Source organism: Drosophila persimilis, unplaced genomic scaffold (genome assembly GCF_003286085.1).
Source record: "Drosophila persimilis strain 14011-0111.01,24,50 unplaced genomic scaffold, DperRS2 tig00000191-arrow-pilon, whole genome shotgun sequence".
NCBI classification, from domain to species: domain Eukaryota; kingdom Metazoa; phylum Arthropoda; class Insecta; order Diptera; family Drosophilidae; genus Drosophila; species Drosophila persimilis.
The window spans coordinates 14,562,440-14,576,266 of record NW_020825298.1 but is presented as its reverse complement, the minus strand read 5'-3'; the positions used below and the strand labels follow the sequence as shown (position 1 = coordinate 14,576,266).

Here is a 13,827-nt window from a genome sequence, read left to right as displayed (position 1 = left end):
CCCCTCGCCCCCCTGTTTGAGGGGCAGGGGGATGGTTTTTAAACTGCGGTAAAATTTTAAGTTTTTCTTGTATTTCTCCCCTGAGCCAAGGCGAAACTTTCCAACAGAGAGAGGGAGAGAGAGAGAGGGAGCAGGATATTGAGTTACTTTTGAAACATAATTTCGTTTTGTGGCCACTCTACTGCGCTCTCTACCCTGTCTGCCATTTGGTTTTTGTGGTTTATTTTTAGCACAAAATTTTCAGAGTGGGTTTCCCCCACCCCACACCACCCCTCCGCAATGGTTTGGGGATTTTCGGGGGATAGTTTTTCAATGTCAAAGTCAAATGTTCGAAGCGGAGCCAAAAGGCACTGAGTCATGTTCGAGTCTGCGGCACAGACCCAAAAACAAAAAGTGTTTTCAAGGATATACCACCCACCCACAATCCGTGTCTGTGTGTGGGTTGGGTAAAGAACAAACACCTGACACTAATTACGTCCATGGAGTGCACTTTCACATCCCCCTCCCACCCCGAAAACAAAAACAATACACATTTTGTATGGAAAAAGGGAGCCAGTCGTTAGGGGTTGCCCGGCCAGGGTGTACTCGGTGTAATTATAGGAAGGATAATGGGGGGGTACGTTTAACTAATTTCCCTAGGATTTCTATTTACACAATCCAGGCACGTGGGGGGCAGGCAAGGAATTTTCCAATAATTACCAAAAATCACATAATTACACATAATTATAGCCGTAGATAATGATGATGATGTTGTTGTCTGTTCGTTCAGGTAGGAAATGACAGTTATCGATCACCGTACGAGTGTGTGGAAAATATTAATTATTATTCAAGGCATACGTTTAATTACAAGAATTAAACAGAAGGACACAGGGACACTGGGACACAGGGACACTGGGACACGCCATGAGGCATACAGAAAATTGTGTATTTAATTAACTGCAAAGACATTTAAGGCGACGCTCGTTTCAGCAATGTCCACCGTCCACCAGCCACATATGAGGGGAGCCAAGTGCTTCTCCTGCTCCTCCTCTGTTTTGGGGCTACCCACTCCCTCAGACCTCCTCCCTCCTCCCTGCCTGTCTGTCTGTCTGCCTTGTTATTCGCGTGCTTGCATGCGATTCTTATTTGCGTGTCGTGGCAGCAGCAGCAGATTGTTGGCGGGGGGGCTAACAGGGAGGATAATACTGCCGAAAAAATGAGCAAAAAAAAAAGTAAGGAACAAGGAGTCCTTGTTTAAGTGCGTGGAAGATGGCAAATGGCAAATGGCGGGGGCGTCTCCACTGAAACTGCAATATATAAAATGTAATTTTTCCCTCCTTTTGTTGTTGTTGTTGGTTTTTTTTTGGGGGCACCCGTCACGCAATCCAAAACGACAACTACAACGACTACAGCGACAACGTTGATGAGTCAAATTGAGGATATAAGATGGATGGATGAGTGGTCTCTTTCAGTGAACTGAAGAGATGGTGGAGATACAGAGGCAGGGGGGAGGGGGAGCAAAAAGGGGAAAAGAGCTGAAGACCCCTTTAGGCAGAGCTCTTTTGGTATTTCACAAAGTGAAATTTAAAGGTAATTTGTTTGCAGAACTACAACTTTTACGAGTAAAAACCGGAACTATATTTTTCATATATTTTCTGTCTGTTGTAGGGTCTACAATCTTCAAAATATTAAGCTCAAACTTGCTGAATATTTACGGAAAGCCATTATATGCTTATATACCAAAGATCTTTATAATCGGAGCATTATTTTTATTAGTGTCTGAATAACAAAAAAAGTTGTGGTGTCTACAATTTTCAAGATATGCCAATGAAACTTGGTTTGTGTAAATAACTAGCTATGATCTATCTATCCGCCAAAATTCAGCAAAATCAGTTTAGTATTTCGCACAGCATAAGTTTTTTTCTACTTAAACTGAAATTTTTAGAGATTTTGATTAGGGTTTGATTATATTTTAATCAGTAATCTAGTACAAGTCTTTCCCACTCTTGGAAAACTCTTCTCCCACTCGAGGAGAGCTACCATAATCTCTGACTACACCCACTTGTCGCTGCGTCACACCGCTTTTAAGCACCAGACCCAAACCCAAACCCAAGCAACTTCTTCAGTGAGCTTCAGGTTTCAACAGCACCTCAACAAACCTCAGGCCGCAATGCCCTTTAAAAGATCCATAAATTATATAGCCATGAATGGGTGGAGTGGACTGGAGTGGAGTGGCGGTGGTCCCCATAAATCCCCGGCTTAACGCTAATCAGTTGTTGCATTTATAATGCACTTCAAGCCCAGTTCCAGTTCCAGTTCCAGTTCCAATTCCAATTCCCATTCCCATTTCCAATAACAAATTCTGATTCCAATTTCATTCGGATGGGATCCGAAGGGCTAAGCTTTGTAACAAATTTGTGTTTAGTGTCGCTTTTTGGGAAATCAAAGTTTAGAGATAATCTCTGGGCCGTTGGGCCCGTGGGCCATGACGTGACCGACCGACCGACCGACCTGGAGGGGCGATCTAACATTTGTTTTTTGTGGATTTTTGTGGCGCTTCCAGGCGCAGCTCTGGGTGCGGCCTCCTGTCCGTGGGTGCGGCGCGGCGCGGTTCGTATCGATTTGCATTTTGAAATGCGGCTACCAACGAATTTATGGCCACAATTTATAAACAATTATGATCCATCTTTGGGCATATTAAATCGAAATGAAATCGACACAGATATAAAGGAAGGAAATATGTTGAACCCCACCCCAACAAAGGTCTGGCACTTGTCTAGACCCCCCGCCCCCCCACCCATTCCGCAGTCTAGTATTCCCCTGCGCTAGGGCTCCACTTTAGTGTTTTCTGTTCTCTGTTTGCGGACCCATTTCCCCATCTTATCTTGTTTAATTTGCATATGAAATGTGCCTCCCCTCGTGCCCTGTGCCCCGTGGGGCAAGCAAATCAAATGACATGGCCGCAAAATGTGTGTGTGTGTGTGTGTGTGTGTGTGTGTGTGTGTGGAACGGTCGGTCAGGAGCGGGTTGCATGTCTGGAAACCTCAAAGCCTCATGCCACCACCGTCGAAGTGGGCGTATGCATAGTTTTTGAGCCCAAAACGGCGGCGCCACTTATCGGCGAGGGCACTCCGCCCCTCCCCCCTCCCCCCAACCCGCTTGGAAAGCGCTGCGTTAATTTACAGAATAATTTTCAACTTCCGCGCCTTTTCCCAAGGGATACCCGAGTCCGCGTACAAATTGTCATTAGGCTCTGGAGCTCCACTCCTCTGGCACTCTGCCGCTCTGCCTCTCTGCCCCTCTGCGCCCCTCTGTGCCCATCTGTGCCCCTCTGGCCCCCCTGGAAATTATAGAAAAATTTGTTTGTCCAGACTTGTTTCTGTGTGGACTCGCGGCTCCGTGCACTACTTGACAATTGCGTGCAAACATCGACAAGACCAGGTTTTTGCTGCCGTTTTTTTTTGCTGCCTTTTTGGACTTGTCGTCGTCTGGGATTTCGATTTTGGTCGGGTTTGTTTTCCCAATGTCTGCACGCGATATTTTTCAAGTACACATGGCCGTTGAAAAGGAACAAAAAAAAGTGCGAGGGTTCGTCTAAATATAGGCGCAGTCTGGCTGGGATTATCTGCTGGAAATTCCAGCTAAAGTGCGGGTTTGCTTCTGTAATTTTCAGGGAAATATCTCTATGTTTGGTTCTTGAGAATAGTATGCCTTGAATTTCAGCTATTTAGAGTACCGCGGAGGCCTGCCATACGGCGGCTTACACGGAGGCATCTATCTGTATCTCTTGGGGCAATGCCATGCTAATTTCGCGACAAACAGACAGACGGGGAGAGCGAACACTTAAGCCGCTTTTGGCCATGGCAGGGGCCTCAAAGCCTCTCCTTCGGTTGATAAATTAGCGGCCGACACTAAAACTCTGTTAGCCTCTCCGCACTATCATTGCTCATGTCGTACTTTTATCGCACTCGAACGACTCACCTTCCCAGGGACAGCCGACGATCTCGGCACGCAGACAGACAGTCCGATCGTACTGGCCGTACGGATAGATGCGTATCTTTGAGGCGAATATTATGGGCTGCAGGGCGTTCTCCACCTCGCTGTAGGTGTTGATGTTGCCGGGCAGAATCTGTGGAGAGAGAGAAGGAAAACCTGTAGGGGCTATGCAGCGGATAGGACGGGCTCGATTCACTTACCTCCTTGCCCTGGGAGTTCTTCCAGCGCTGCCATTTGTCAAAGCCCGGCCGCCAGTACTCGAGGACATAGGCCTCGGTGTACTCCTGGCCCTGGCCCTTGCCGAATCTCCCCTGGGTGCGTACAGCGGTTATCACATGCGTCTGCAGCAGATCGACCTGCAGATACTCCTTGAGCGCATTCGATACCATGTGCTTGGGGCACCAGGCACCGCCATTATTATCGGTTTTCAGTCTGCGGCGGAAACGAGAAGAGAAGAGAAGAGAAGAGAAGACTTTATTAATTAGGCTCCACTTTTACGGTAGCTTTGCTTCGCGAAAAACCAGTTGCCCGACAGTCTTTTGGTGGGCGGGGCGGGGAGTAGGGAAATTTTTTGCTTATAAATTAATTGACATTAAGCGTTGGGGCACCACACGGCATGGGGCATGGGGCATGGTGCTGCTGTCTGGCAGCTCGTCTGCGTTCGTTAAGCTGTTTGTGGCACACACACAGAAGGAGGAGGATGTTGTCTATGTAATTAAGGATTAATTTAAGTTATATCCCAGTCGCAGTCCCCGTCCCAGTCCCCGTCTCCGTCCCCCTCCCAGACCCTGTCCTAGGCCTAAACTTTAATCAATTTCTAGCTGGCAGCCGCATTGATATGTTAACCACTCGTACGCTCTTTTTTGGTTTATATTTCAATTAAGTTTTACATGCTTGATTGCATTTTGGGGTCTGCTGCCGGGCTGCTGCCTTAATGCCTGGCCATTATTCATGGGCCGCTCTCTAGGCCTGGTCTTCTGGCTTCTGGCAGGCCTCCTCCTGTCGTCACAAATTGCTTCATTTGGTCGCTGCCCCCTGCCAGCGGGTTATTGAATCGAATCGAATGGCTTTTGCCAATATCTACGGTGTATGTTTTTAATGTTTTTTCCTTCTCTCTCCTGGTGGTTTTTTAGTTATTAATTTTCATGTCCCTGGCATGTGTGCAGGCCGGTGAAGAGAGCAATTAGTTAGAGAGACTTCCGCCAACTGGATTGAGACATTATTGAAGCGGCAGGGGGTTAAATCTTTGGCCATTTCTTTGCGCACTTTATGCCGAAGATACTCGAGTATCTTACACTCTTTCCTGGCCAAACTGCGATTATTCTCAAGTGCACGGATCAAAGATGAATGGGGGCGAACAGGGAGACGGAGGAGACGGAGGAGTAGCAAAAAAAAAGGTCCATTTAATCTTCATAAAACTGCTGCTGGTAGCAAATATCCTCCAGGCTCGTGGCGGACGGCACGGCACGGCAGGAACATCATTTAAAATGCTAATATCCTCGGTTATGTGCATTTCAACTTGACTTTAATTATTGTTATTGCCCAAGTTAACAATCTGCTGGCCATAGCCATAGCCATAGCCATCGTCATGGTCGGTCTGGCTAACTGCTGCCTCATGGCAGGGAATGTGGGCATCTAATCAGGGGGAGCTTCTTCTGTAATATGTAAAAGCTTGTAAATTTAATGGGCCAATGGCGGGCCAGAGGCTGGGCGGGCCAGGCGGGCCAGGCGGGGTAATGAAAATCAAACAGCGCCAACTGTCATTAAACTAATCTTTGTAATTCAATAGCTTCCTCCGCCTCCCCGTTGCCATCTCCTGGGCTATCCCTAGGGATAGCAGACTCTCTCTCTCTCTCTCTCTCTCTCTCTGCCTCTCCCGTAATGAATTACTTCATGGAGTAGTTTTTCCTTTGCTGCTCTCTCTCTCTGTCTCTCTTTTGGTTGGAGGTAAGTGCACGGCAGCCAGCTCCACACAAATTATAATGCTGCCTGCACTTTTGAACTTTCCTGGTTAGCCTTCTCCCCGGCAACTTTTTCGGCGAAGGGGGGGGAGGGGAGGTCTAAGCAAATTGCAGTTCGCCTGATTGGACTCTCAGTCTGAAGAGTCGGCAGGGGGAGTCGGGCGGAAGGACCGTGGAGGGAAAGACAAAAGAAAGTTTCCTCAAGAGTAGTTTTCTGTGGCGCCTCGTCATCCACCCTCCCTCCCTCCCTCCCTCTCTGTGTGTGGTTAAGGGAACAACAGAGTGAAGGAAAACTTCCACTGCATTACTCGTGGAAGTATCTTTAATTAGTTGGCCTTAAATAAGCGAAGAGCAGAGAAGACTTGATTTAATGCCTAAAACCCTGCCGCTAACCATTAACTCTTGAGTCACTTAACCTCTCTCTCTCTCTGTCTCTGTGGGGCAACCACCAGGCCACGCCACACATTGCCTGTCAATCTGTAGAATCCACTTTGCAGCAGACACACAGAGACCAGCAGCGGCATCAGCGGCATTCATTCGAAGAGACAGTCAGACAGACTGAGAGACAGACCCATCCAGATCCACGAAGACAAACCCGCCTCTCTTTTTAGCCAGGTGAAAAGCAAAAAGAGACTTCTTTCTGTGGGCCCGCATCTTGGGCCCGATCCCCTTCAATTTTTTTTTGATGATGCTGCCGCCTCCTGCCTTTTGTCTTTGCAGCAAGTTCCAGCGAGTTCCACCAAGTTCTTTTTAGTACAAATTCCAGTTAATCTCGACCGACAGACAGACAGACAGTAAAATGTATTTTGTTTATCTGCAACGTGCTCATCACGCGTCGTTTTTGTGGCCTTACTTTAGTGCCCCACACTGCCATAAAGGGTTAATGATGCCTCCCTCTGTCCCCCCTGCCCCCTCCCTCCCTCTATCCACCTTCTACTCTGTCGTTCTGTCGATTTGTGGCTCTGTACTTGAGTGTTTTTTAAGTGCTGCATGTCCATAAACTCTGACAGCCTCAGAAATTATTACAAACCAAAGCAAAGCGAAAATAAAATGCATCTTTCAGGTTTTGATTTCTGCCCCGTAAATCAATGGCGGCGAAATTGACATGTCTGATATTTTACACTAATTACGGGGCCGAAAAAGGGGCGATATTGCGTACTTCCTGCCCCCCCAGAAAATCCCAAAACAAAAGCCAGAAAGAAAATCAAATAAAACTAAACTTTGACTGGGGGAAAAATACCAGTTTTTGTGCATTTAATTAGCTCTCTGCTGCTCGTCTCCTCTTTCTTCAGTCAAAGATATCATCATCATCATCATTCGACTGTCAAAACCATTAAACGGTTGCCAGAGCTCCACTCCCCTCCCCTGCCCTCCCCTCCACGGAAGATCTTTTATCGGGCTTAAAAGGCGCTAGCCCTATACCAAATATTTTCTACACTGCTCGAAAGATATGCAAAATAAGTAGGCATACACATCCACCGATTTGTTTGCCTTTTGTTTCTGGTATTTGTTGATGATCCAACTGTTTGTGTCATAACATAAATTTCCCCCCTCCTCGGAGGGGTGGGGTGCGGTGGGGGGGAAAGTTTTCGATTTTATTGACTCCCGTCTTATCGGACCTCTAATGAAGTTGTCTATAAAATTAGCAATTAAATGAACACGCTCGAGAGAGAAGCGGCAGCCATTGTAGATAAGCCGCCCCACCGCCCCGCCGCCACGCCGCCCCGCCGTCGTGGGGCAGCTTTGGGTTAAACGGATAATGAGCTGGAAGCCGCAGCTAGAGGGAGGGGGCGATGCCCAAGCGGTGGAATCTACAAAGCAGATCTTTAGCACATATCAAGATGCTGACAGGAGCGGGTTTTTTGCTTCAAAAGGGGTTCCGAAACCGATTTTTGGGTTGGTATTTATTAACAGAAAATATTGTGGTGGCTTTAGCTTTAAATTTACCAAACTGAAACGTTGTGGAATCACATATAGGAGTATTACCTACCTAAATACCAAAAATCATTAAGATCAAATGACATTTGTACAAAAAATCTAGGGTAGGGCTTGGCCGATATTTCAGAATTATTTAACCAAAACCATCAACCATTAGTATTATTATACACTTTTACAGCGTATATCCATTCATTACGAGTGCTCTTTTTTGGATTAAATCAATCTTTACACCCGAGACCACTTTCTATGGCCCAAACTCTAGGATTTTCTGTAGCTTTGACTTCAGTTCTCAGCATTTATTTTCCCTTAACCCGAACAACCTCTCTAACCTCGCTGAACCTTCTCCAATCAGGAAACTCTTTCTCTTTGGCTGGTGGGAGCGAGACTTACCTTGCATGTTGAGGACCCACAAAGCCAGTGTCATGGGCCGAGCTTGCTGTGATTTGAGCATCTGTTATGGCTCCCGACTCCATGCCCAGGGGCACGTTGCATGTGGCTGAAACAAGAGAGATATTTTTGTTGAAATTTAAACAAGAACTAAACACTTTAATTAATGCTGATGTTTGTGTGGAGCCATCGCCCATATAAATATAGAATGCAGTGCTTCCCGATGGAAGCAAGCAACGCCCATCGAATCTATCAAAATAAGTGAAGCGTCAATTTGACTTTTTTGACATTTGCTTTTGGTTTTGGTTTTGCTTTTGGTTCTGGGAGATGGAGACGCCCAGCGGCCCTATCGCTTTCCCAGGCAGATCTCTGGGAGCCCTCTGCTCGCTTATGAATGCATCTCTATACTCATTTTGAATAAACCAAGCACTTAATCATTGCCAAAGTCAACTCCTGGACCAGGGACTGGCAGAACGTCAACTACTTTACTTAATTTATTGCCTACCAATTGCATTTGGCAGAGAGAGACTGAGCGAGTGAGTGAGTGAGGCATCCTGCCTTCAGCCTGCTGCCTTCTCCCTTCTGCCTTTGAAGATATGGTAGTCCAGAGGCCGACCCGTCCTCCATCTCCTCGCTCATCTCTCGAAGTACGTCTGACAGTCGCCTGCTGACATTTTCGCCAGAATCAACACTGATTTGACATGACTTTTGTTGCCCCGGCCCAGCGGGCGCATGGACCAATCCCACTTTTGATCTCCTCCCAGCATCAGGCACCAGGCACCAGGCACCAGGCACCAGGCACCAGAGGTGCGTGCATTCGTTTAGAAGTTTATAAATAAACACATGGCACAGGGGCTTGGACTGTATTGGGTTGGTGGGGGCGGTGGGCGGTGGGGGGAGGGCCAAATCAGGGGCAGGTGGAGGTACTGAAGCGTGGCCGGGGGCGGGCTTAGGGGAAGCCATGGAATCAGGCATCCAACCAAACCCAATTGGAGCTTGTGGAGGTGGAGGTTGTTGAGAGAAATCTAGCTTGTGGTTGAGTTGGTATTTTAGGTATTTTTTTGAAAAACTAACACTCTTTACTCTGTATTTCCTAGTATTTATGTGAGTATTTAAGTTTGTAACAGAAATTGATCATGAACTAAGCTTGGTATTTTGTTTGGTATTTAATAAAATATATTTTGGTTTATTAGTTGGTATGAAAATTAAATACCGAAGTTTTTAGCTTTTATTCAAAATTATAATATTTTAATTAATTTTGTATTTTTTTGGTATTTTTAATAATTCTAGTATTTTTGGTGTTTAATGGAAAAAATCTGTGTTTTGCTAGAATTTAACTACTGATATTTAAGAAATATTTTTGGTTCACTATTTGGCTATTTATTTTGGTATTTTGGAAAACAATCAAAAAACGTATTTAAAAATAAAAAATCTATTTTGCTGAGTGTATTGTAGCCTTTTTTGATAGAAATTAAAAGACTAACCCTTTGGCATGACTTTCCTCTTATTTCACCCAAAAATCTTTAGTATTTTATGGTATTTTCCCAAACATATTTCCCATCTCTGGTGAATTTTTGAGTGCAACATCTGGAGCATTCGCACTTGATTGGATTTGATAGCTGGCAATGCTAATGTGTAACGAAGTGCCTGGGTCTCGGTGCCCAGGTTGTCAGGAGGTCAGAAGCCACTCTCCGCCTAGTGGAAGGCTCTCCACATACTCCACGGTGGGACTCTGACTCCGACTCCGACTCTGGCTCTGGCTTTTGACTGCATATTGCAAGTGCATTCATTTGGAAAATTGTTGCATGTTTTGCTAACTCAACTCGCTTCGAGATGTGTCTAGCCCCAACAACAACAACAACAACAACAGCAGCCAGACGATGGAGCCCCAGAGTTCTCCCAGGGATTGTGTTTGCTTTACAGAACGGCTAGAGCAAATATTGCAAAAGGCAACAACAGTCTAGGGTTTTTTTTGGGAGGGAATAAGGGACCATGTTTATAAATTTGTATTTATGTATTTGTGTTGCTTGATTAACTATAAATATTATGGCAGAAAAGATGTTTCCAAAGGGAAAAGAAGACTTCCAGGAAGTCTTTTCTTCAAAGAAAATAAAGCCTTGGAGTTTTCTTTCACAACTTGCTCTATATTTGTGCCATTTTATTGCCATTTCTAGTATAATTTTTGTAATCGAATTCGCTCCAGAAATCAATAATCCGGGAACCCTCTTAGCATACAAAGTATTCTTCCAGTTGAATGCCCCACTGTTTATGTGTTGCCCATTCTAATTCAACATCCCTCCCCCCCCTGCTTATGGGGCTTTTGTGCCGTCCATCGCCAGAGGAGGAGGCCGAAGCCCCGTCTCTCGGACCATATCATATCGAAATTTATGAACCGCTGACATGCCACGGCCATTGAAATTGGCCATAATCCTAAGCCACATGTCTCCGCTATGGCTTCATTAAAGCCCACTCTCGGGCACTGCTACTACTGTGTACTTTTCTGTTTCCAAGGAAGCGAGGCTTTGCCATCTTCCCCTCCGTTCCCTTCCTGTCTTTTCCTTTCACTTTAAAGACGACATAAAAATGTCAATATGCCTATTAATGAGCGGGAGATGGGAGCAGTAGATGGGGGACGGGCCATCCAGCCATGACTCCTTATGGGGCATGCTATGCCTGCAACATGTCCAGGCAGGCACCCCATGGCGAGCGCCAGCGAGAGGAGAACTCCAACAGTGCCGCCGCCTGTCCGCTGGCGGTTGGAAAATGATGAGCCACATAAAAATTGGCTTTCAATGTCAATTAAAATAAATTTAACCAACAAATGGAGAGTCGTGCACGACCCCCAATCACCCCCATCGGAGGGCTCTAGAGGTATATACGAGTATCTTTTGATTGATTCGTATGAGTGGCTGTCTTTGAGTTTTGCGAACCGAGTGGATGGATGGCATGAATACTCACCGATTTCGAAAGCCTGTATGGTCGGCGTATTGAGCAGTAGGCAGCAGCATCCAATGGCAATCATTAGGGCCAAGGGGCATCTTCTGGCGGTGGCATTGACTGTGGGGCAGGTTGATGTTGAGGATGCTGAGGGTCTGGCGGGGGAAAGGCACTGGCGGGAGAACATTTTGCTGCTATGCTTCATTCTGCTGCGAGGGGGAGAGATCTGTAAAGGTACGAAAAAGTCAAGAATGTGAAATTATTCAATGGATTTTAACCTTTAAACCGGTCTGTTAGCCTTCAACCTTCTGACTGTCCGTCTGTCTGTCTGTCCGTCCGTCCGTCTGTCTGTCTGTCCGCCTGTCTATCTGTCAGTTGTCATTCTTGCCATCTCTCAATCTTTGACTGTTGTCTCTTCAATTAGAAAGCATCACTCGGCTCTGAATGAATCGGAAACTCAATTGATGGCCAAGCAAAATCGCTTCTCTTTTGGCCATCATCGTCTCCATTGACTTTTCTCCTTGGCTCTTCTCCGATTTGGACTTGAATGAATGCAAAGTGAATGTGCGTGACGACGACGACGACGACGACGAGAGCAGGCAGCACAATGTGGCAGCATGCCCCACCCCCTCCCTCCCCCTCCCCTCTGCCTGGGAAGATGACTTTGTGCTTTTCATTTAACATTATTTTGCAACAATTTTTGCTCCAAGAGTCAGACATGTGGCAAGAGCCAAGAGATGCCATAGAAAGCGGGCAAAAGCAAACATGTTCTCTGGCTCTCTGGCTCTATGCCTGCGTCGTGCCCCTTGTGCCACACGGGCCCGGCACGGCACGGCCCGGCTGCCGTTGCTGCCACTGCTGGTTATCCCATTCACCGATGTCTAAGCCAGTTTCCGCTTTAATTTAACGCTGGCTGGGCGAAAAGGAAAAACCAGAACACACACACACACCCTCCCCGCCCCCCGGTCCCCGCCTCCCCGATCGCCCCCGTTGCCGCCAGCTGTTGGAGCAATTTAAGAGCCAAAGCTGCTGCAGGCAGGCTCCACCTCCCCCTCCCCGCCTCCCCAAGAAATGTATTTAGTTTATGCAAAGCGTGCGGCACAAAAAAAAAAAGGGCAAAAGGTAGCGCCAGATGATGAACGTGAGTGTCGCAGGACACGGGACACGGGACACAGGACACCCGGCTCTGGCCCGACCCGACCAGTGAGCCGGCAAAAAGGACATCATCCCGACGACCCTCCCTCCTACGTTTTCTGTTTAGTTTGCAAATTTCTTTTGATGTCTTTTAATTTTAATGAGTTGAGGCTGTGGCAGAGGCAGAGGCAGTGGCAGTGGCAGAGGCAGCCCTTAAGTAAAACTAATTAGAAGCGAAAGAGGGAGTGGAGGAGGCGCCTCCAAGAGGGCATAGAAAGGGTAGATGGAAAGGAATGTGGCATCCGTATCACATTGGATCGGCGCACACTCCATTTTTGCCATTGTATTTCCCAGATGCCCCTCTTCCTTGGGTAATGGAAACCACTCGTATTACAAGATGCATGCCACACTGGCACTTCGTGTGTGCCTGTATCCCTGATTCCTATCTAATAAATGTGGCTCTGGCTCTGGCTCTGGCCAGGTTCTTGAATCCCTTCTCTGTGGCATGTCCTGGACATGCAAAAAATTGTCTACGTCATGAGGCAATTTGTCACGCAGCTGCTGCTTCTCAACTGCACAGATACGGATACAGTTCTCTCATGTGTGTGTGTGTGTGTGTGTGTGTGCGCCCCCCCCTGTGGGAGGAGGAGAGTCTTGTCAATAACTCAGCGCTTAATTGCTCATCTCTCAACGTCCAGGGATCCAGGGATCCAGGGACTGCAGCCCTATATCGACTGGTCTCCGGATCTGGGCCGAACGGCAAGCCAACAAATTAGAAAATACCAGAGAAATGCTGGCTGTCATAGTTTCAACTTGCTGCTGCACCTCTCGTCTTGCAACCTGGCACACAATCTAGGTTAAATTAATAGTGACACTCGCCTCGGACTCGTAGCAAGTTCCACATGCCTCTCTGCCTCTCTCCCTCTCTGCCTGGCTGCCGCACCTGGCGGTGATGCTTTGATACCCCGCCTCTTGGCCTGCGGTCGCCTGCTTCTTGGGGGCAACTTCTACTTGCCTCTTCCGCGGCTCCTCTGTTTGTTTGGCTGCATTTTTCGTACGCGAATATTTCATAAATTGAAATGTACAGTTAGTTAATTACACGCTCAATTGCCTCTAAAAGAGTGGCATTAGCCAAACGTCCGTGTCCTCCAGACGCTGCAATTTCTTCCCAGCTCCAGCATCTCCGCTTCGGCCACAATTTTTAATGGTTGTCATAAAGAGATTTATCGCCTAATGGCCGAGTAGTGCTAATGCTCGAGTGCTCGAGTGGATCGGCGTGGCATGCACTCCATGGGGCGGAGTTTCGGTGCATTTTCCGATCCGATGCCAGTGATCATTGGGCGCCTAAGCGCAAGACGTTATGTACGATTGAGAATTGTGATATAATGGTTGCTTGAATGCAATTTGGACAGGCGTTGTGGGATGGTAAGACATGAATAATGGAATGGTGGGGCAAACATTTTTCACTGGGAGGAATTTTCCCTGGAAAATCGAT

General features: G+C 47.0%; 1 protein-coding gene and 1 long non-coding RNA gene across 2 annotated transcripts in view; one reads left to right on the top strand and one right to left on the bottom strand.

Moving 5' to 3' along the window:
• Positions 1-13,827, top strand: part of LOC113565815 — a 178,048-nt gene that overhangs the window by 130,253 nt on the left and 33,968 nt on the right. The gene's annotated exons all lie outside the window — the stretch shown is intronic.
• The window catches only part of LOC6593362, a 38,800-nt gene that overhangs the window by 10,515 nt on the left and 14,458 nt on the right, over positions 1-13,827 (bottom strand). The window contains 4 exon segments of the mRNA XM_026989025.1: positions 3,961-4,108; positions 4,176-4,407; positions 8,265-8,370; positions 11,220-11,424. Coding sequence (XP_026844826.1) covers positions 3,961-4,108; positions 4,176-4,407; positions 8,265-8,370; positions 11,220-11,403 — 670 coding nt within the window. The 5' untranslated portion in view covers positions 11,404-11,424.